Source organism: Drosophila biarmipes, chromosome 2R, assembly GCF_025231255.1.
Source record: "Drosophila biarmipes strain raj3 chromosome 2R, RU_DBia_V1.1, whole genome shotgun sequence".
Lineage (NCBI taxonomy): Eukaryota > Metazoa > Arthropoda > Insecta > Diptera > Drosophilidae > Drosophila > Drosophila biarmipes.
The window spans coordinates 7,052,007-7,072,723 of NC_066615.1; the positions used below are offsets into that span (position 1 = coordinate 7,052,007).

General features: G+C 46.8%; 7 protein-coding genes across 7 annotated transcripts; 2 read left to right on the forward strand and 5 right to left on the reverse strand.

Moving 5' to 3' along the window:
• Nucleotides 1-1,155: 1,155 nt before the first annotated feature.
• LOC108026528 (membrane-bound alkaline phosphatase) lies at nucleotides 1,156-3,342 on the reverse strand. Its single transcript, XM_017097476.2, has 4 exons — nucleotides 3,253-3,342; nucleotides 2,854-3,197; nucleotides 1,768-2,788; nucleotides 1,156-1,386 (listed from the first exon to the last, which is right to left on the reverse strand). Exons 1-4 carry the CDS (start codon nucleotides 3,323-3,325, stop codon nucleotides 1,196-1,198), a joined length of 1,629 nt encoding a protein of 542 aa, XP_016952965.1. The 5' UTR covers nucleotides 3,326-3,342; the 3' UTR covers nucleotides 1,156-1,195.
• Nucleotides 3,343-3,948: 606 nt separating this feature from the next.
• LOC108026952 (membrane-bound alkaline phosphatase) lies at nucleotides 3,949-5,926 on the reverse strand. The gene is made up of 3 exons (XM_017098166.3): nucleotides 5,490-5,926; nucleotides 4,656-5,346; nucleotides 3,949-4,592 (listed from the first exon to the last, which is right to left on the reverse strand). Exons 1-3 carry the CDS (start codon nucleotides 5,877-5,879, stop codon nucleotides 4,090-4,092), a joined length of 1,584 nt encoding a protein of 527 aa, XP_016953655.1. The 5' UTR covers nucleotides 5,880-5,926; the 3' UTR covers nucleotides 3,949-4,089.
• Nucleotides 5,927-7,582: 1,656 nt separating this feature from the next.
• LOC108026955 (membrane-bound alkaline phosphatase) lies at nucleotides 7,583-9,498 on the reverse strand. Its single transcript, XM_017098168.3, has 2 exons — nucleotides 9,079-9,498; nucleotides 7,583-9,018 (listed from the first exon to the last, which is right to left on the reverse strand). Exons 1-2 carry the CDS (start codon nucleotides 9,481-9,483, stop codon nucleotides 7,825-7,827), a joined length of 1,599 nt encoding a protein of 532 aa, XP_016953657.1. The 5' UTR covers nucleotides 9,484-9,498; the 3' UTR covers nucleotides 7,583-7,824.
• A 696-nt stretch (nucleotides 9,499-10,194) lies between these two features.
• LOC108026572 (chronophin) lies at nucleotides 10,195-11,811 on the forward strand. Its single transcript, XM_017097523.3, has 2 exons — nucleotides 10,195-11,039; nucleotides 11,393-11,811. Exons 1-2 carry the CDS (start codon nucleotides 10,297-10,299, stop codon nucleotides 11,649-11,651), a joined length of 1,002 nt encoding a protein of 333 aa, XP_016953012.1. The 5' UTR covers nucleotides 10,195-10,296; the 3' UTR covers nucleotides 11,652-11,811.
• Nucleotides 11,812-12,465: 654 nt separating this feature from the next.
• Nucleotides 12,466-17,010, forward strand: LOC108026873 (potential E3 ubiquitin-protein ligase ariadne-2). The gene is made up of 3 exons (XM_017098061.3): nucleotides 12,466-13,146; nucleotides 14,654-15,963; nucleotides 16,025-17,010. The coding sequence occupies exons 1-3, from the start codon at nucleotides 13,068-13,070 to the stop codon at nucleotides 16,169-16,171; spliced, it is 1,536 nt and encodes a 511-aa protein (XP_016953550.1). The 5' UTR covers nucleotides 12,466-13,067; the 3' UTR covers nucleotides 16,172-17,010.
• Nucleotides 17,011-17,159: 149 nt separating this feature from the next.
• On the reverse strand, nucleotides 17,160-18,284 carry LOC122818148 (uncharacterized). The gene is made up of 2 exons (XM_044091688.2): nucleotides 17,840-18,284; nucleotides 17,160-17,718 (listed from the first exon to the last, which is right to left on the reverse strand). The coding sequence occupies exons 1-2, from the start codon at nucleotides 18,194-18,196 to the stop codon at nucleotides 17,263-17,265; spliced, it is 813 nt and encodes a 270-aa protein (XP_043947623.1). The 5' UTR covers nucleotides 18,197-18,284; the 3' UTR covers nucleotides 17,160-17,262.
• LOC108026907 (solute carrier organic anion transporter family member 74D) lies at nucleotides 18,260-20,677 on the reverse strand. Its single transcript, XM_017098116.3, has 6 exons — nucleotides 20,469-20,677; nucleotides 20,183-20,412; nucleotides 19,811-20,122; nucleotides 18,914-19,755; nucleotides 18,548-18,858; nucleotides 18,260-18,485 (listed from the first exon to the last, which is right to left on the reverse strand). The coding sequence occupies exons 1-6, from the start codon at nucleotides 20,645-20,647 to the stop codon at nucleotides 18,314-18,316; spliced, it is 2,046 nt and encodes a 681-aa protein (XP_016953605.2). The 5' UTR covers nucleotides 20,648-20,677; the 3' UTR covers nucleotides 18,260-18,313.
• Nucleotides 20,678-20,717: the final 40 nt, after the last annotated feature.

A 20,717-nucleotide genomic window follows, 5' to 3' on the forward strand; every position in this document is an offset into this window, starting at 1 on the left:
TTGCGAGCCCCTTCTCCATGGCTTCCACTTTTCGCTGAGCCCACAAACCGTCGAACAAGCACATTTTTTGAGAACTTTCAAACAAAACGATACAAAAGGGGTTCTCAAAGTAACCCAGAGCAAGGACAAGGCACGAGCGAAGCAGAATTTCAGCATGTCTGCAATAAATGCTTATTAAGATATTACATTTTAAGTTATGTTTCTTAAATTATGTGAAACAATGTTTTCATAAATGTTAAATAAATATCGTTAAGTTTCAGTTTTAGGTATTTGACGGCAGTTCCTTTTTGTCAGATTCGTTGTTCCAAACTAGACTTATGTAGTACGTCCGTGTGTCGTTAGACACTTAGTTTAAAAAATTTAAAATTTGCTTTACAGAATTTATGGGATTCAATCCGTGACAATATTTAAATGTTCTTTAGGCACATGGTGTTGTTTGTATATTCAATTTATTCAATTTTTAAATAATTTTTCATTTTTAATCTTTCATTTTTTTGACTTACATTTATTTTTATATTTTTAGCCTGTTTAATTTCGGATTCACATTGTATTTCAGTTTGCCACAATGCGCCCCAAAGTTTTCTTTGTTGTAGACTAATTGAGTTATTCAAGTCGATGGGGCAAGGACAGTGCCTTGGAAAAGACGATCCTTAATTGCGTAAGCAACGATCGAACATTAAGCTTAATTGTCGGGAGCTGCGCCTTCGTCTCGGCTCACTTCATGTCAAGCGCATTTAAATAAATTCTGTTGAGTGAGCAGGCCATAAACAAGCAAACAATTACAAGTCAAAGTCAGGCGAGTGAAGGAGCTGCTCCACATGCGTGTGGGAGTCGATATATCTACATATCGCCAGTCGGGGATCCAACTGCCGCAATGCCAACGCTTGAACCTGACATTCGGCGAATTCATATTTATACCCCGCCACTGGCGGCAAGTGACAGGCATCCACTGGCAACAAATCGATGCGATCGCTCAACAAATTGTATCTCTGTGTCTGTATCTGTGTATCTGCATCTGCGAGTGTCTGCCGCTCTGCTGATGCGTTTTAAATTGAAGTCAATTCGGCAGACACATGCAATAAATTACGGGAGTCGGGCCAATTTGATTATTGATTTCGCGAGAGTGCCCCCAAGAATGAAAGTCAAATGGGAGAGTGCTTTTCGAAATGCTCTACATTATGTATTCATTAAGATTCTAGTTCTCCTCCTTGTCGCAGAGGGTGGGTCCCTTGCCGATGCAGGAGGCGTAGGCCATCAGGTGGGGAATGGTGCTCTGCTGCATCATTCCGGTGAAGAGATAGCTCTGGGGGCCAGTGGCGAAGATCCCCACATCCTCGCCAGCGTGGACGCCGATGGTGCCATGGATATAGCTGGGGTGGATGAAGTCTAAGAGGAGAGAAGAGATTAAAGAAACGTTATTGAGTTATAAATAAAGGTGCTATTATACAGTTAATAAAGTCTATTGTAGAAGCCTAATGATACATTTATAAATTCAAATAAAGGAATTCTTTATGTGTTATGGTTATTCCAACTTAACCAAATTATGTAACCACCTACTCTTGCTGATTTCAATTTAAATAATTTATAAATGCAAAATTTACTTCCCTTATCTTCTAGGTTGCAGTGACTTATCTAAATAAGCTATACTAAGTATCATCTTATGTAACTAGCTAATAAGCATAATTTAAAAAGTGTTTGTGGTGTGCCACAAACGAAATTCCTTCCTGTATTACTAAATATTTTTGATAATGCTCTTTTTGCACATACCTTCAGCACCAATTTTATCGGTGAGATCGATGCGCTGTCCTTGCTCATCCAGGTACTGCTCGGTGCCCACAGCGTAGTTCAGTGTGGCGTACTTGACGCCATTCACATCGGTGTCATCCTGATTGAGTCCCAGGATGGGGGTTCCCCGGCCAGGATAGCCGGCGATGGTCAGCGGATGGGCGTGGTCGGAGGTGACCACGATCAGGGTCTCCTCGGGATTGGTCAGTTCCAGGGCCTCCTGCACCGCCTGCTCGAACTGCAGGGTCTCAGCGAGCGAGTGGGTTGGGGAGTTGAAGTGGTTGCCGTAGTCGATCAGACCACCCTCCACGAACAGGAAGTATCCTTTCTCATTTTTGCTGACCACTTCGATGGCCTTGCGCGTCATCTCTGCCAATGTGGGCTCCTCCTTGGGATCGGCCAACTTGTTGAAGCTCATCACACCCGACCGGAAGGTTCCGATCAGATTCGTGATCTTCGAGACATTCACACTCAGCAGCTGGTCGCGGTTGTAGGCCAAAACGCCGCCGGGGTGCAGACCCTGCCAGCGGGACAGCAGGTTCACTCCGTCGGAGCGCTCGCCCTGCTTGTTGAACGGATCCGTGACGGTGTTGGGCAGGAACTTACCGATGCCTCCGCCCAGCATCACATCGAAGTTCTTGCCGGGAGTCTGGGTGATCAGCTGGGTGGCGATGTCCGTGCAGGTGGCCGGATCGCTCTCGCCCTCGCCGTAGGTCACAATGTCGGTGTCGCTCTCGAAGAACCGGTTGGTGCTCTTGGCATAGGCTCCCGAGGGACTGGCGTGGGTCAGCGTGGTGGTGGTCACAATACCCGTGGATTTTCCAGCGTCCTGGGCCCACTCGGCGATGGAGGTCAGACGGTTGGCCGGGTCCTCGCTGCCACTGCAGTTGTTGAAGGTCACGGCAGCCGTGATGCCCAGAGCCACAATGTTGGTCTTCACGCCGCACAAGTAAGCGGTGGCAGTGCAGGCGGAATCGGGAACCTGGGCATTGGAGCAGTAGGTCTGCGGAGAAATCGGATACATAATTCACGATCCTAGCCATAAAAAGCCCTGAGATAATCACTCACCCTGCTCAGGCCGGTGTAGGGAAACTTCTCGAAGCTGAGGGAATCCTCCTCGCCCGTGTTGCCCTTCAACTGACCCTTATGGATGCGGGCGGCTGCCACGGTGGACAGGGACATGCCGTCGCCCAGGAACAGGATCACATTCTTGGCCCTCCTCTTGTCCGTCTGGGGAAGCTCCAGTCGCTTGCCGATCTCCTCGTAGGCCAGGTCGTACCAGAACTGCGCGTTCTTCTCCTCCTCGGGCCCTGCCTTTCCCTTGGCCATGGCATTGGGATCGATGAGGTTGGCTCCACGGGATTTTGCCGCTCTCACTCCCACCAGCTGGTTCTGATTATGGATCTCTTGAACTAAAAATGTGATTCTATGACGTCTCTGTTACATTCAGGGTGCTTTGGCACTCACTGTCTACCGAAGCTGCCAAGGAGGTGGCCACCAGGCCGCTTAGCACCAAGATAATGCCGACGTAGCTCTTCATTTTCCGGCGACGAATTTTGTTTGGGGCCAGCAATTGAACTAATGCCAGGATTTCAAGAGCGGCTATTTATTAACCTTTACAGAGTGGAGTTATCTAAGCCGTCATATCTCCGTGGCATAAGCCTCGTAGCTAAAACGTCTCCCAAAAATCTTAGTTTATGGTTTAGTATTTATTTATTTTATGGTCTTTTGGTCATTAGAGTTTATGACTACTTTTACGGGACTTTCAGTCAACAGACCCGGCTGCCAGACCAACATTCTAGACCAATGAATGGCGAACACATTGGGTTCTGAATGTGGGCACGGCACCAAGATTGACCCCTTCCCACCCTCAAGGTGATCTAATAGCGGTGGCAGGTCCCAAGTGCAAAATGAGTTTAAAACCACAACTGTGCCATTAAACGTTATAAAGATTGCCCAAAAACCGCCAAAGGAGAAAAATCGTACTCTATCTAAATATATACAGTTTAGCTTTCCTAACCCGAACTTTCGCAGCTCAAAGGGCTTATTAGTTAGACTAGTTTAATTGGCAATATAGAGTACTTACGATCGTCACATGTATTCCACAACATATTTAGGAGCAAACGTGACTTTTATGTACTTATAAAATAATTCATTCAGAAATAATAGTAAATATCATTTATATATTTTTTAAATCCTTTAACACATTACACATGCAATGAAGTTTACCATACCATATAAAGAAAATCCCACTTTATTAACTTAATTTGGGTTCTTAAATGCAAAAGTCCAGGTCCTCCGTAGTTAGCTGCCGCACACCTTCTTTCTGCTGCCAACGCAGGAGGCGTAGGCCATCAGGTGGGGAATGGTGCTCTGCTGCATCGTTCCGGTGAAAAGGTGGCTTTGAGGACCTGACGCCCAAATACCCACGTCCTCGCCGGAGTGCACGCCTTGCTCCTTGGCGATGTAACTGGGGGTGATGGCGTCGTCGGCACCTATGATGTCGTCCAGGGGAATGCGCTGGCCAGTCTCGTCCAGGTACTGGTTGGGTCCAGCCGCATAGTTAAGCACCGAGTACTTCACTCCATTGATATCGGTGTCGTGCTGGTTCACGCCCAGGATGGGGGTTCCTCTGCCGGGATAGCCGGCAATACTCACGGCGTGTCCGTGGTCGGCGGTCACCACAATCAGCGTGTCCTCGATGTCGGTCATGTCTCTGGCCAACTGAATGGCCTTTTCAAACTCCAGGAGCTCGTCCAGAGCGTAACCAGCCTGTGTATAGTGGTTGGCAATATCAATAAGACCACCTAAACAATAGTTAAATTCGTTGTAAACTTATATGCAGACATGTTTGTAGGGAGGGAACCCACCTTCTATGAACACAAAGTACCCGTTATTGTTATGGCTCAGCTTCTTGATGGCCACCTCGGTGAGTTCGGAAAGAGTGGGCTCGTAGGTGGCATCCGCATCCATGTGGAGGTTCATCAAACCCGACTGGAAGAGACCGATAATGCTGGACGCTGATGAGACGTTAACGTTGAGAAGCTGCTTGCGATTGGTGACCATGACGCCTTTGTCGTGGAGCCGTTGCCAACGGGACAAAAGATTAACCCCATCGGATCGCTCTCCAGCATTTCCGTGACTGTCCTTGATGGTCTTGGGCAAGAACTTGCCCATTCCGCCGCCGAACATGACCTCGAAGTTCTTGCCGGGCGTCTGGGTCACCAGTTGGGTGGCCATGTCGACGCAGGTGCTGGCGTCCACACCATAGCTGGTCACATCCGTGTCGCACTCCCACATCCGGTTGGCCGTCTTGGCGTAGGCTCCCGAGGGACTGGCGTGGGTCAGCGTGGTGGTGGTCACAATGCCAGTGGATTTTCCAGCATTCTGGGACCATTCCGCTATGGAGGTCAGACGGTTGGCCGGATCCTGGCTGGCGGTGCAGTTGTTGAAGTTTACTGCTGCACTTACTCCGATGCTGATGATGTTGGTTTTCACGCCGCACAGATAAGCGGTGGCAGTGCAGGCGGAGTCGGGCACCTGGGAGTTGGAGCAGTAGGTCTGTGACGATAAGAGTAAACATTTAACTAAGTTTTACGATTTAAGCGCACGTTGCCAAACCTTATAGTATTGAGACAGTAGAAAAATATAATCATGTTCTACGAACTAAATAACACAGAAATGTATGCCGGACTGGAACTCACTCTGCTCAATCCAGAATAGGGGAATTTCTCGAAGCTCAGCGACGACTCCTCGCCGGTCTTGTTCTGGCGCTGTCCCTTTAGGATCCGAGCAGCGGTGATTGAGGCGATAGGCATACCATCCCCGAGGAACATAATGACGTTCTTGGCCTTCTTGGAATTGGGTTGAGGTTGCAGCAGTCGCTTGGCGATCTCCTCGTCGGCGATGTTGTACCAGAATTGCGGATCCATCTCCTCCGGCGGAGTGTACTTGCCTATGGCCACATCCGTGGAGAATCTGGCTTTGTTTGCCGTTTGACCAATTAGCTCCAGCACATTGTGCACTTCCTGGACTCTACTGAGTGCGAAACCGGAGAGGGCAAGGAGCACTAGGATCTGGAGCAGAACATGCATTTCGCAGAATTGCAACTTTCGAATGCAGCGAAATTTTACAAACTACACCGAACAGCTCTGATTTCGAAGGTTTATATGGACTGCAACGAGATAATTGTACTAAATATAGTTTTATTCCTGCTTTATCAACCCTTACACTTATCTCTGCTGGTATGGCGAATTTGAAGGATGATCAGCTAAAACTTACATTGTTATCCCATTTCAAACCTCTAGCCGCTGTAAAGCTCATACACAGAGAAAATTCGGACGCTATGAACTGGGTTGAAAATGTTCTGGAAAGTAAAAGAGACCTCGGAAACTATTAAAGGAAAGCGAAAGTATATTTGAGCAAGGTGCATCGCCACTCTAATGCCGTCAAACGCCCACAGACCCACTCTAAGTCTAGTCTAGCTCCCACATTTTTGATTTTGAAAAAGTGTATCATCAATTTTATTTTGTTTGTCAATATCTATCATCATCCCAAAAATTTCCGGAATCCTATCCATTACCAAGTTATAAGAAAAGAAAAAACTCGACACTAGGGGCGCCATTGCAGGATGTGGAATTTTCTCTTTTGTAAGTTGAAAGTATTCGTAATGCGTTGATTTGAATTGGCGATGCCTATAAAAAAAGTTGTTTAATATTTTTATTTTGCTCTGTACTTAACCGGCTATTAAAAGCAGCTCAAGAATGTACTTCAAAATTTCTTTCCGTGTTCGAAATCGGTTTTGTAAATATTTGACCTTCGTTCTGACATTTGTTTTGTTCATGATTCTTAAAGTGCTGAGATCACCTGTGCAAATTATTATTCCAGCTATCTGGTGTAAGAATCAGTCACGTTTGCGATCGTAAAAAAATTAGCAACCCCGTGATCGTAATCTACAGGAAACGTGCAATAGAGATATCACTAAAATGGTTGCATTTTTTCTGGAGATGAACGTTCTTGTTGTTTAACCGGACTTTTAGGAAATAAACCACCAGCATCTTAAATGTCCTGATAAGAAATCTGATTAACCGTTGTCCTCTTATATATATTTCATTTTTTTCATTGTTTATTTATTAACAGGGTATATTTAATAATTTCGTGCAAGTTTGCTTCAGTAAAGGCAAGCTATTTAGCAGATACTCGGGTTCTACACGCGCCTATTTATAAACTTGCTTCAGGCTGGTTTTATCTCAACTGTCGTATCTCCATGGCATAATCCTAATAGCTTGAACGTCTCCCAAAAATCTCAGTTAATGATTTAATATTTGCACAGTTTTAAGATTGTAAAGTTTATGATTATAGAGGCTCATTTAGTTAATGTACATGGCTACCAGTTCAAATGGGTGGCGGACGATAGACGAAAAAACGTAGACTTTTTATAGGTGGTCGCGACATTAGGATTTGGACCGTGAACAGATGGTGGACCCCCCAGATCCCTGTCTCATATGGCACTCTCAAGGCTAACATTTGGGGGTGGGTGGGGATAAGTGCTTCCTGAGTTCATGGCAATACCCGTAATACTTCATAGATTCAGGGATTAACGAACAGGTACCCCCCTTCTCTTTACAGAACATTATTTTGGGATAAAATTATGAACAGGAGATTTCCTACACACAAATGTAATATACAGTAGAAATATCTTATCTAACAATCATTTTTAATGAGCTTAAGTACTTTTGCAGTCCCGCTAGGGCTTGGTTCGATAAGCAGAATTCTAAGTTTAAAAGTAAGGAAAAAATTTCTTTTGTATGTTTTTATTTTTGCTTAATTGTTTTTAAGGGTCAGGAAAAAGTTATTTCAGTTGGCGTATTAAATTTTGTTGTGTAACACAAAATCATACACATACTCATAGAATTGCTTAGTAAACGTTTATTATGAGAAAACAGAGTCTTGGACAATTGCCTTAGTGAGGTCTTTTTTAAAGATCCATGTTTAAAGATTTCCTGTATGTCCTCTTCTTTGGTGTCAGATTTTGCAGAGTTAGTTGTCGCACACCTTCTGTCCGCTTCCAATACACGAGGCGTAGGCCATCAGGTGAGGAATGGTGCTCTGCTGCATCACCCCGGTGAAAAGGTGGCTCTGGGGACCGGAGGCGAAGATGCCGACGTCCTCGCCGGAGTGCACGCCTTGGTCCTTGGCGATGTAACTGGGGGTGATGGCGTCGTCGGCACCTATGATGTCGTCCAGGGGAATGCGCTGGCCAGTCTCGTCCAGGTACTGGTTGGGTCCAGCCGCATAGTTAAGCACCGAGTACTTCACTCCGTTGATATCGGTGTCGTGCTGGTTGATGCCCAGGATGGGGGTTCCTCTGCCGGGATAGCCGGCAATACTCACGGCGTGTCCGTGGTCGGCGGTCACCACAATCAGCGTGTCCTCGATGTCAGTGATGTCTCTGGCCAGCTGAATGGCCTTCTCGAACTCCAGGGCCTCATCCAGAGCGTAGCCAGCTTTGGTGTAGTGGTTGCCATAATCAATAAGACCACCTTCGATGAAGACAAAGTATCCGTTCTCGTTCTGGCTGAGCTTCTTGATGGCCACCTCGGTGAGTTCGGAGAGGGTGGGCTGGTAGGTGTCATCCGCCTCCAAGTGGAAGTCCATCAAACTGGACTGGAAGAGACCAATGACGCTGGATACGGCAGAGACGTTCAGGCTGAGCAGCTGATCGCGGTTGGTGACCAAGACGCCTCCGTCGTGAAGTCCTTGCCAGCGGGACAGCAGATTCACGCCATCGGATCGCTCTCCGGCTTTACCGTGACTATCAACGATGCTGTTGGGAAGGAACTTGCCCATTCCGCCGCCGAACATAACCTCGAAGTTCTTGCCGGGCGTCTGGGTCACCAGTTGGGTGGCCATGTCGACGCAGGTGCTGGCGTCCACACCATAGCTGGTCACATCCGTGTCGCACTCCCACATCCGGTTGGCCGTCTTGGCGTAGGCTCCCGAGGGACTGGCGTGGGTCAGCGTGGTGGTGGTCACAATGCCAGTGGATTTTCCAGCGTTCTGGGCCCACTCGGCGATGGAGGTCAGACGGTTGGCCGGGTCCTGGCTGGCGGTGCAGTTATTGAATTCCACGGCTGCACTTACTCCAATGTTGACGATGTTGGTCTTCACACCGCACAAGTAGGCGGTGGCCGTGCAGGCGGAGTCGGGCACCTGCGCGTTGGAGCAGTAGGTCTGCAAGTGAAATGTTGTGTTAATTTAAGTTATAATAATAGGGTCCTCACAAGAACCCACCCTGCTCAACCCAGTATAGGGGAATCGCTCGAAGCTGAGCGAGGACTCCTCTCCGGTGTTTCCCAGGCGCTGTCCCTTCAGGATGCGAGCAGCTGCGACGGTGGCCAGTGGCATCCCGTCGCCCAGGAACAAAATGATGTTCTTGGCCTTCTGGGAACTGGGCTGTGGTAGCTGCAGCCTCTTGGTGATCTCCTCGTCGGCGATGTTGTACCAGAATTGCGGATCCATCTCCTCCGGCGGAGTGTACTTGTCGGCGGCCACATCCGTGGAGAACCTCAGCTTGCTGGCCTGCTGGCCGGTCAGCTCGAGCACATTGTGCACCTCCTTAACTCCACTGAGTGCTGTTCCGGCCAGGGCCAAAAGCACCAGGATCGGGAGTAGAATCTGCCTCTGGGAGGAGCCCATCTTTGATTGCTTTGCTGCTGGTGAAATCTCACTAGCTACACCGAATTAAGACGATAACACGGGCTTATATAGCCTGACACGATGCGTGTGCGCTGGATTTTGTCTACCAGACAAAGAATACCTAAATTTAGGTTTATATCCCCTTTATGGACCTCCGGACATATCTCGCTTGGAATTTCTATCTTAAATCAGCTCTATAAAGCATGGTTCTCGGAGAGTTGGGAACTTGAAGGGGTAGGATCTATTTCACTATCTTACCACCTCGGGGACTTTTAGAAATATACAAAATGTTGTGTCTTTTGGTTCTTTGCGAATAAGTGTGTGACCTTCGTTCAGTCAAAAAAGACTCTAAAGAGGTTGCCCATTTGTCTAGCTCATGATCCCAAAATGCTGAAATCACCTGTGCAAAGTATTACTCCTGCTATCTGAATCAGTTCAGTCACGTTTGGGGTCGTAAAATCGCTTAATCTAAGGCGAACGTGTAGCTACTTATCATCACCACTTTTTGCATTTTCACCAATTGGAGGTATTTTGGACCACATCTCGTGATGGCGAATTTTATCAATCTGACTGGTGTTTTTGTTTAACTGGATCGGTGAAAAGAGTAAACCATGACAGGTTCAAATTCCCTTTGGCTTGGACCAAGTGTTTGCTTTTTTATTAGTTAATTTTTTCAATAGTACTTTAGTTTACCCTCGATTGAGGTTCAATAATAGGAAGTTAAAAGTCACCTTCTTTGAAAATACTGCCAGAGGCAAAGAACTCTATATTTCAAAATTCAACAAGAAGTCTAAACCAACCCAAAATTGCACAATGTTTAAGCGCAGCCTAAGCCATCTGGATAAGCTGCCCAAAACGCAGGTGGCAGAGTGGCTTGGCGGAATCGACACCGTCATCTGCGGCACGGATGGAGTGTTGTGGCAGGAGAACAACCCCATTAAGGGATCCGTGGAGGCCTTCAACACCATCCAGGCCAAGGGAAAACGCAGCCTGATAGTTACCAACGCCTGCTGCCTAACACACTCGGAACTGTTCCAAAAGGCCAAGTGCCTGGGCTTCAAGGTTAAGGAGCAGGACATTCTAAGCTCGGCAGGTGCCGTTTCGAATTACCTTACAGACCGGAAGTTCAAGAAGAAGTTGCTCGTTCTGGGAGGAGAAGGCATCCGCAAGGATGTGCAGAAAGCCGGCTTCTGTGCCGTGGCCAATGATCAGAGACCGGATGACAGGAATAGATTGAAGTGGGTCCAGAACCTGGTTCTCGACCCGGACGTGGGTGCTGTTCTGGTGGCGAGAGTCGACGACATGGAGACGAACCAAATGCTTGTGGCCTGCAACTACCTCCAGAACCCCAAGGTCTTGTTCCTGACCACCAGCACGGATGGGTTCCAGACACTGGGCAAGTCACGGGTTCCGGACGCGGGCACTGTGACAGCTGCCATCGAGGTGATCGTGCATCGGAAGCCGACCGTCCTGGGAAAACCGAATCCCCGAATTTTGGGCAAGCTGATCGAATCGGGCGATATTAAACCGGAAAAGACACTAATGATAGGAAACTCGTAAGTCAACAAAGCTTCCAATATGTACGACAAGATAAAATAGATTTCAGCAGGTCAGTTTAAGATCATATTTAGATATTTTATTTTCAAAAATCTAAGAAACAATCACTTTAGAATGTCTAATCTTAGCATTGCGCGTGAGAAGTTAAGATCAGATTAAGTTAAGATTATTATTATTTATGGGTTTTGATAGGTATAAATATTTGTTAGCCTAATTAAATAATGCTTAAAGTATTTAAGAGAGAATTTATGATTTAGCTAAAATAAGATGACAAGTAAAAAGTAAGATCTTGAAGGGATTATTTTTTAATACTGCTTAAACTAAATTTATAAAATACATGTTTTTATTTTAGGTTGAAGTCGGATATTGTATTTGCCAACATCTGTGGTTTCCAATCTTTATTAGTAGGATGCGAAAATGGAGCTTTTGATGAAGCAGAAAAAGTTAAAAAAGAAGGTGATGAAAAGATGATGAAACTTGTACCAGATACATTTTTGGCTAGTTTCGCTCCTTTCCTGGACTTTCTGTGCACCGAGGTGAAGGCTGGAAACGAAAAGGACAAGAAAACTCAAGAGCACAAGGGCGGTTCAGTCAAACAGCAGATAAAGTGATTCAGGAATGAGAAGGTATTGCAACTATCAATCGGTGGTAGTCTTTGGCTCAAATTACTTGTATTTTATTACATTGATGTACTGCGTTTTTATAAAGTAAAGTTGTGACGTAAAATTCATAAAATTGAGTAAGTAAATGCACTATCTTAAAAACTGTGAATTGTGTAGCAGGCTTTTTAAAAAGTGGTGTACCTCGTATTCAGAACAAACAGTTTAATACGACAATAATTATCCCAGCACCGTAACACATAAAAATGAAGATGTTCTTGAATTCATTTAATTTGATTTACTACTTAAACTACGAACCAAATGTCTTATATTCATTCCAGGATCCTAAAACAACGTAAACTTCTAATAATATTTCCATGTAGATTTTGGTTCTTGTATTGGAAAGGCGCAGTAGTTTTGGTTCGTGTCATGGACAACAGCTTTGTAGTTGGCGGGTTTCTTATCAGGTCCATCGCTTATATTGACCTCTATTTTCCGATTTCGTTCAAAAATGTTCGACTTCTTTCTATAAAACTTATGACAGTGTAGTTTGATTAATCCGATCTAGGCCTGGTGTTTCGGCTTTGAGTTAAGATATTCCCTTAGGTATGGGGTCCATTTTAATACACTCTTGAAGTAGTGTTCCTTCAACATTCATTTAAAATTTAACTTGTGTTTCTAAAAATTGCTGTAACCTTATAATAATAAAGTCAACATATATGGATTTTTACAAAAAGGCCCTCACAAACCGTCATGAACTTCAAAAGGTCGTATCGGCATCTATCGAAACTCAGGCCCCTCGACCTATCGATACTATCGTGGGGTGCTACCCAGCTCTAGAAAGACAAAGACAAAGAGGAAACAAATCAAAATGTTCTCTGCAAAAGCTGTGCGCGTCTGAAAAGCGAAAAGTTAGTGACAACTGGCGAGTGTTATGCATTTTCTGCATTGCCAGCGGTGCATAGATTGGGTCTAAGAATAGCGAAAGATGAAAATAGACCGCAGGGGGAACAGAGACACCTTGAGTTGAGTGCAACGGCTGAGCGAGTGTGTGTGCGTGAGAGCGTGAGGGAGAGGGAGAGGGAGCGCGCGTGTGTGTGTATGCATGTGGATAAACGAAAATAAAACAAGGGACCGCTCCCCGCCGATGAATTGCCACCCCGCGGAGGCCTAATCCACACGAGCATCGGGGGAACTGCATCGCACTAAGTCGGCCACTATCTCCCACCCCCGCGCCCTTCATCCACCTCCTGGTAAACAACAACAGCAACCACCAGCGCCCTACAACAACTGTTACAAAAGAGCAGAGAGACACCCCGCACACACACACACTCAGGCACGCCGAGTGTCCTCGCCAGAGTTTCGAGTTTCCAGTTCCAACCGACATCCCGAGTCCGTTTCCCCAATCCCAACCGCAGGTCGCCCAGAATGGACTCCGATGTGGAAATGGACATGGAATCCGACAACGATGGGGAGTACGACGACGACTACGACTACTACAACACAGGTAAGAAGGTGATAATGGGGCGCACTCAGGGGTTTCCTCCTGACAACAATCAGCCATCGATTTAACTGGGCCTAAACGGGGTTCGAGTGTATCTGTGAGGAAGTACGGCACACACACGAGGCGCTTGGTTTGGCTTGGCTTGGTTGTTCACCTTTTTGGGCCCATAGGAGCCGAGAATTTGCATTCAGCACTTGACATTCGCCTTGGCTTCCACTACCAGGCCCGCGTCCCCACGCCCCCACTCGATCCCCGCCCTTTCTTCGCTGACCATGACGCTGAAATTATGGAATTGAACTTGAAACCAACACACGCACGTAGCTACACAGAGAGAAAAGGGGAGAGTACTCGGGAGTGGCACCGGGATTTCTTAAAATTTTAATGGGAACTACTTTTTACTATTTGGAGTGATAATAATTTCTTAAATAAATATATATTTACTTTAATAATATAGATTACCAGAACTAAGCATAACATTAACTATATTCCTTTTTTTATCATTATTATTAATAATAAACTTAAGAATCATTAAACTGATTATTATGTATGTAATGAATGAATTCGATGAATATGAAAAATGTCAACATCCTTTCATCAACATAATTTTTCGGCTTTCTTTTGCAACTCAAGATACAAGCCCGAAACTACCCAAGTTTCTCCCAGTGCCTGGCAAGTACAATTCGTAGTTGCGAGTGGAGACTGATTGCGAGGTCTGTGCTTTGTGGCTGGGCTTCATTATTGGCCGCCACTCTGCTCACGCTCTTCGCAGCTCCACAAGCCACACCAGCGCACACACCACATCCACCACCATCTCAGCTGCGTGCTCGAGTACGCAGTTGCATTTTGTTTTGTGCCCGCTCTTCCGTCAACTCGGTCTCCGCTTCTTGACCTGTCCCTTGGTGTTCCGACCTGGCCAAGACGCCTCGCAAGCCAGCCTTCAATCAGTTACCCGTAGCGTCGTAACATCGAGCATTTGTATGGCAGCCTTGTCGAGCGGCTTATTTTCGAGACTTAGCCATGGCTAACAAAGTGTCTTGCATGGTTGGCGTTGCGAGGATGGTAATCTTTTATGATGCGACTGAGCTTTTCTGCCTAAAAATATTCCTTAATCTTTAAGGTTTCTGGCTTGAGTGGATTATGCCACGAACGTTTTACCCCTACCCATCCGAACTTTTCTTTCAGAACTTATGTAACCAGTTACATACAATAAGGGATTAAAAGTGTCCGATTGTACGCCGCTCCAACAGTAACTCAAAGTTGCAGAACAACCCCTTTGCTGGTTGCATGCTATCCTTCTTTTAAAGTGAATTTGACAAATGGTAGTCTCTTCTATTTGTTCTTCAAAGTTCTGCGATTCCCCATTAAAAGAAATATTTTCCTAGTTCGTTTTTTTAGATGGATAAGTTATGTCAGAAATCTGGACTAGACTTAAATTAAGAGGGATATTTTATAACTTGAAAGTTATTAAAGTACGGAACTTTTAACTTATTAATATCCTTCCTACTTCCAGGCGAGGACTGCGATGTGGAGCGCCTGGATCCGAAGCGGGCAGACCCCGAGTACTTCGAGTTCGATTGTCTCACCGTGGAGGACATCGAGAAGCTGCTCAACGAGCGCGTGGAGAAGCTAAACACCATCCTGCAGATCACGCCATCGCTGGCCAAGGTGCTGCTGCTGGAGCACCAGTGGAACAACGTGGCCGTCGTGGAGAAGTACCGCCAGGACGCGAACGCGCTGCTGGTGGCGGCGCGCATTAAGCCGCCGACGGTCGCGGTGGCGGATACCGCTTCGACGAGTGCAGCAGCGGCGGCGGCCAGCGCCCAACTGCTGCGCCTGGGGAGCAGTGGGTACAAGACGACGGCATCAACGGTGCCACAGTACCGCAGCCAGATGTGCCCCGTTTGCGCCAGCTCCCAGCTGGGGGACAAGTTCTACAGCCTGGCCTGCGGCCACTCTTTCTGCAAGGACTGCTGGACCATCTACTTCGAGACGCAGATCTTCCAGGGAATCTCCACGCAAATCGGCTGCATGGCCCAGATGTGCAATGTGCGTGTGCCCGAGGACCTGGTGCTGACGCTGGTCACTCGGCCCGTGATGCGGGACAAGTACCAACAGTTCGCGTTCAAGGACTACGTCAAGTCGCACCCGGAACTGCGCTTCTGCCCCGGGCCAAACTGCCAGATCATTGTGCAATCATCGGAGATCTCCGCCAAACGTGCCATTTGCAAGGCTTGCCACACGGGCTTCTGCTTCCGGTGCGGCATGGACTACCACGCTCCCACCGACTGCCAGGTGATCAAGAAGTGGCTAACCAAGTGCGCCGACGACAGCGAGACGGCCAACTACATCAGTGCCCACACCAAAGACTGCCCCAAGTGTCACATCTGCATCGAAAAGAACGGCGGCTGCAACCACATGCAGTGCTTCAACTGTAAGCACGACTTCTGCTGGATGTGCCTGGGCGACTGGAAGACGCACGGCTCTGAGTACTACGAGTGCTCCCGCTACAAGGACAACCCCAACATTGCCAACGAATCGGTGCACGTGCAGGCGCGCGAGGCGCTGAAAAAGTACCTGCACTACTACGAGCGCTGGGAGAACCACTCCAAGTCCTTGAAACTCGAGCAGCAGACGATCGACCGACTGCGCCAGCGGATCAACTCCAAGGTGATGAACGGCAGCGGCACCTGGATCGACTGGCAGTATCTCTTCAACGCGGCGGCACTGCTGGCCAAGTGTCGATACACGCTGCAGTACACCTATCCGTACGCCTACTACATGGAGGCTGGTTCGCGGAAGAATCTCTTCGAGTACCAGCAGGTTGGACTGATTGTATTTATGTATTGCAAAGTCACTTAATTGAAATGTTATTCCTTTGCAGGCACAACTGGAGGCCGAGATCGAGAACCTGTCGTGGAAGATTGAGCGTGCGGAGACGACGGACCTGGGTGATCTCGAGAATCAAATGGATATCGCTGAAAAGCGCCGCACCACCTTACTGAAAGACTTCTTTCCAGTGAACGCATAGGCAACCGACAAGCTTCCAGGGCCACCAGAACACACAGCTTGTCCCGTTTAGCACAAATGAAAGTACGCGACGTTACACGGCAGTATAGAGACGCTTATTTAAATTAAATTATACACATATTTACATGTATCCATCTAGCAGTAGGCCCAACGACGAGTAGCTAATTTTTAAATTAATCTAATAATCAAGTGCATATAGACTAGACTACGTAGCATAGAGCATAGTCGACTACTTGAAGTATAATTACTTTAGTTGTGACATTCGAAATCACTCAAAATGATCGGTGTAACTGCAATACAACGCCTTGCGCAGAACGTTAACGATAATAGCTATAGCCCTAGCGATAGCAATAGCTATACCATACCTATAACTATAAATCTAGCAAGTGACAAACCAGAAGCATTTCAGTGGCCAAGTGTTCCAACAGTTTTCCAAAAACTAGCCCAAACGACCCGACGAAATGCAGAAAGAATTCTAAATTTATAGCGCCGCAAGTCAAGTAATTGTAGATCGGAGACCGTGAATAGTGATCGGTCCGTCGGCTAGATCCTAAGTTTTAAATCTCGTATTAACCCAGGGCTGAGCAGCAGCCGCGTTAACAGCATCAAGTATTCGTAATATGTATCTCGTAACTAACCGCAGCACATCAATCGAACGTAAAAAGTCTTGAATTAAAACGAAACTAGGTACTCCCCGTCCCCGATCCCGTTCCTCTCGACTCTCACATGATTCTCGATAACGTTGTAAGCTGAATCATAAATTATATTCTAGGATTACGCTATGTATGTATGCTTATGCGACTGAATTTGAATTAAATTTACACTAGATATATACAACTACTCAACTTAACTGATTTCTGGACTGTGGGATGCAAGCTTGCGAAGGGAACTTTTCGCTAAAAGCTCCCATCTTTTGGTTTAGCTTTCACTCAAGTTCAAGTGTCAAAAGGGGTTGGATTTTGACTCGAGTTATAACTCACTTGTATAACTCTCAGTTTATCTATTTTTATTATATATATTTTTATGATTTAAATATTATTTTTAATCTCGTTTGTTTCTCCTGTTTTTCGCTTACACTATTGTCCTGTCAAGCTATTTCTTACTGCTCTTCCTACTTTTCCTGCTCTTCCTGGTACTTTTCCTAGAACTCTTCCGGCTCTTCCGAGTACTTCTCCTGGCATGCAGATCCATAGGTGGGTCTTCTTTAGGCATTTGGCTGGCCAGGGTGAACAATCGGCATTCGGAATGCTCCTTCAGCAGGCTGTTGGCAAACTTCTTGACTCCGGATATCTTTGTCACCCTCACATTGTTCATGTTTTCCACCTTCTTGGCCGGATATACCTCCACCTCACAGCAGTTCTTTATAAGCAAAAGGTCGCTGTTGTTCGCGATAGGATACCGGAAGTAGAGATCGTTTCCGCAGTCCAGGCACTTGTTCTTCATGCGTTTCAGCTGGAATTTTACCGGAAAGCAGCGACCCACCATGGTGTTATTGTCTAGGATAACCGAATGTTTATAGGTGGGTTTGGGCAGGGGCCGCTTAGTCCACTGGGGAAAAGAGGTTTCAAAATATGTAAGTTAGAACAATAAAAACGTTTCGTTTATCTTAAAAGCATTAAATAATAGCTGGAAAAGTACCTGAAACTACGTATAAATGGTATGTATTTACCTCATTGAGATGCAAATAGGTTTGAAGTGGCCTGCACGCCGCCGAGCAGAGGTTTGGGCGAAGATTCTGTTCCTGGGCCACGCACATGGTGCAGCACCTAAGCTTGTCCTTGTCGGACTCCAGGAGGGGACGACCCTTGCTGCACTCCGCCCGGATGTTGATCTCCTGCCGCACAGGACCGTCCGGCTCAATGGTGGCCTGGATGACATTGGCCTGCGGCTCGACTGCGCTCTCGGAAGGCGTCGATACCTTGTAGTCGACGCATGGACCGCAGGAGGACACGTAGCACTTCCTACAGGGACCATCGACCCAATTTTTTTGGATCCAGCGCCGGCAACTGTTCTCCGGAGCGGACATTTTGCAGGCCGGAAAGGATTTCAGCAGGAAGATTAAGAATTTGGAAATGAAAAAAGGCAGTCATAAAGTGAAGGTACAGCCATAGCTTGTTTATTTTTCTTAAAATATAAAATTATGTTACTTCTTTTGAGATTTGGAATCCATTATTCTTAATTCGACTTCCTTATTATGGCCTTTTGGAGAATCCTCTTCATCAAATATCTTCAGATTCTTCGCATGATACCACACAGCTATGTTTAGAAAGCCGCCCAAAAATATAAAAGTTGCGGCAGTTAGATTCAAAGCGTATCTGCAACAATAATAAATCGGTAAGATGTGTATAATTAAGTTCAAGTATTAAGGGTTGCCAACCTCAAGGATTTCGTGTCGTAGAGCCAACAGTTTCCTTTGTTGGAACAGGTCTTGCCCCACACCAAGCAATAGTTATCTATCAGCCATCCGAAGAAAATGGGACTGGGAATGAAGCCGAGTAGGGAGGCCACCATGGAACCCAATCCCAGAGCGAAGGTCTTATCCTCCGGAGGTATGCAGCGCAGGGCGATGAGCAGGTTGGTTGACTTGCTGGACGCTCCCACGAGTTTCAGGAAGCACATCACGGCCAGAAAAACAAGGAACTCATTAAAACAGTCGACTGGACAGGTTCCATCTACGACGAACTGGGACTGAAATGCGGGAATCATAAAAACAAATATTTTTATGTGGTCTGTATATGCCCACCTCAGTGCCAGAGATCAAGCTAGAAGAGTCCATACACTGGCAACCCGTGTATATGGTCCTCCCCAGTGCATCCTTTGTCCGTTCCGTACATCCCGCATGGCAGGGAGAGATGTAGGTGACGTTGTTCGGGCTGCAAACCGGGGCGTAGTGCACATAGTCGCAGTGGCAGGAGGCACTGCAGCTATTTCCAGTGGACAAGGTGGTCAGGGAGTTCAGCCGGTCGCTGCCTTCACATCCGATGGCCAAATAGCAGAGGATTCCGGCCACCGTTGCAAAATCCACAATGGCATTCCAGCAGGCCATGTTTCTGGCACTCGGCCTGTACTTGGAGATCACAAATCCGGAGATTAGCACTCCCGCGGCGGAAAATCCCAAAGCCACTGTGCCCGTGGCCATGGTCGCCACAGCCGCCGATTGTCTGTACTGCGTTTCGATATACTTGGGGGTGAATATCCAATAGGCCATGTATCCAAAGAAGTAGAGTATCGAGGCGGTGGTGTTGTAGACATACACCTTGTTCTTCGACAGCTTCCTGACCGTCTTCATCATGTCACTGAAGGATCGCTCTTTAATGGGCAGAGATTCGCGGCGTTCAGTCTGCTTCAGCTGAAGACGTCTCTTCCTCGAACTAGGCAGCTCTCTGGGAAACATTAACAGCAGGAAGGCTGCGATCAAGGTTATGCCGGCCAGGACTAACCATCCCAGCCACCAGGCGCCCATCCAGCGCGGATCCTCTCGCCCAATCAGTGGCTCCAAGGTGGGTTCAATGTACAAACGCAGACAGAGAGCAGCCAAGGAATAACCAACCGCTGGACCCAGCATCCTCAAGAACGTGGACATGCCTGGTATTGGGATACAACTTGACAAATGGAAACAGTTTTACAACATGGTACTCACTCAACATGGCCGGTGTCTTGGATTTGGTGGCATTGTCGTCCATGTAGGCAATGCCCAGCGTATAGAAAAGAGCCTGGCCCACTCCCGAGATAAGCTGGGCCACAAAAAGGAATACTTGGGGAACCCACTGACCCACCTCTTGGATGCATCCTCCTGCACTTGTCTGGCATAGCTTCTTATCCCGCTCTTGCTTGGCCAAAGTTTCGTTGACCTGCCCGAATTCCCTGGTCAACTTAAGGGCATCTTCGCCAGGTCCGTAAAGGAAATGCAGGGAACTGGTTAGCAGGCAAAAGGCCACAATGGTCAGTAATCCTAAGCGGGACACTAAGAGATACATTGGGAAGACAAAACAGAACTTAGATCTTAACCTACCGATTCCCATCCAGCGGGGTCTATGACCATTGCCAGCATAATAGCCCAAGAGAGCGGCTGTTAGCATAGTACTGATATCATTTCCCACCGAGATAATGCCCGAGGTTTTTGTGGGTATTTTATAGCGCTTCTCCAAGGTCGTAATAGTCGCATTGAAGTAGGCGAAGGTCATTGTCATCACACAGCCAGCTAACCCATAGAGGATAACATACATCTTTTGAGTAGCAAGTCTGAAATGCGCATATCCTAAGGATGTAAACCTTTTCTGTAGGTAGTTACACGTTACCTTTGCATAAAGGGACCCCTGAATACCCAGAATCCACATGAAGTGTCTTTAGAATCCTCTCCTCTACCCGTTTCATCCTCGATGGAGTCCTTTATCTTTTCCGAGATGACGAATGGCTTTTCAATGAAGGGCAAGGTTTCACTTGTCTCTAAAGTTTCCTTCTTTCGGTCCTCTGCCATACTTAAACTTTCATCTCCCAGCCACTTGAGCACACTGATTGCATCTATCACAGATCGCCCTACCATATAG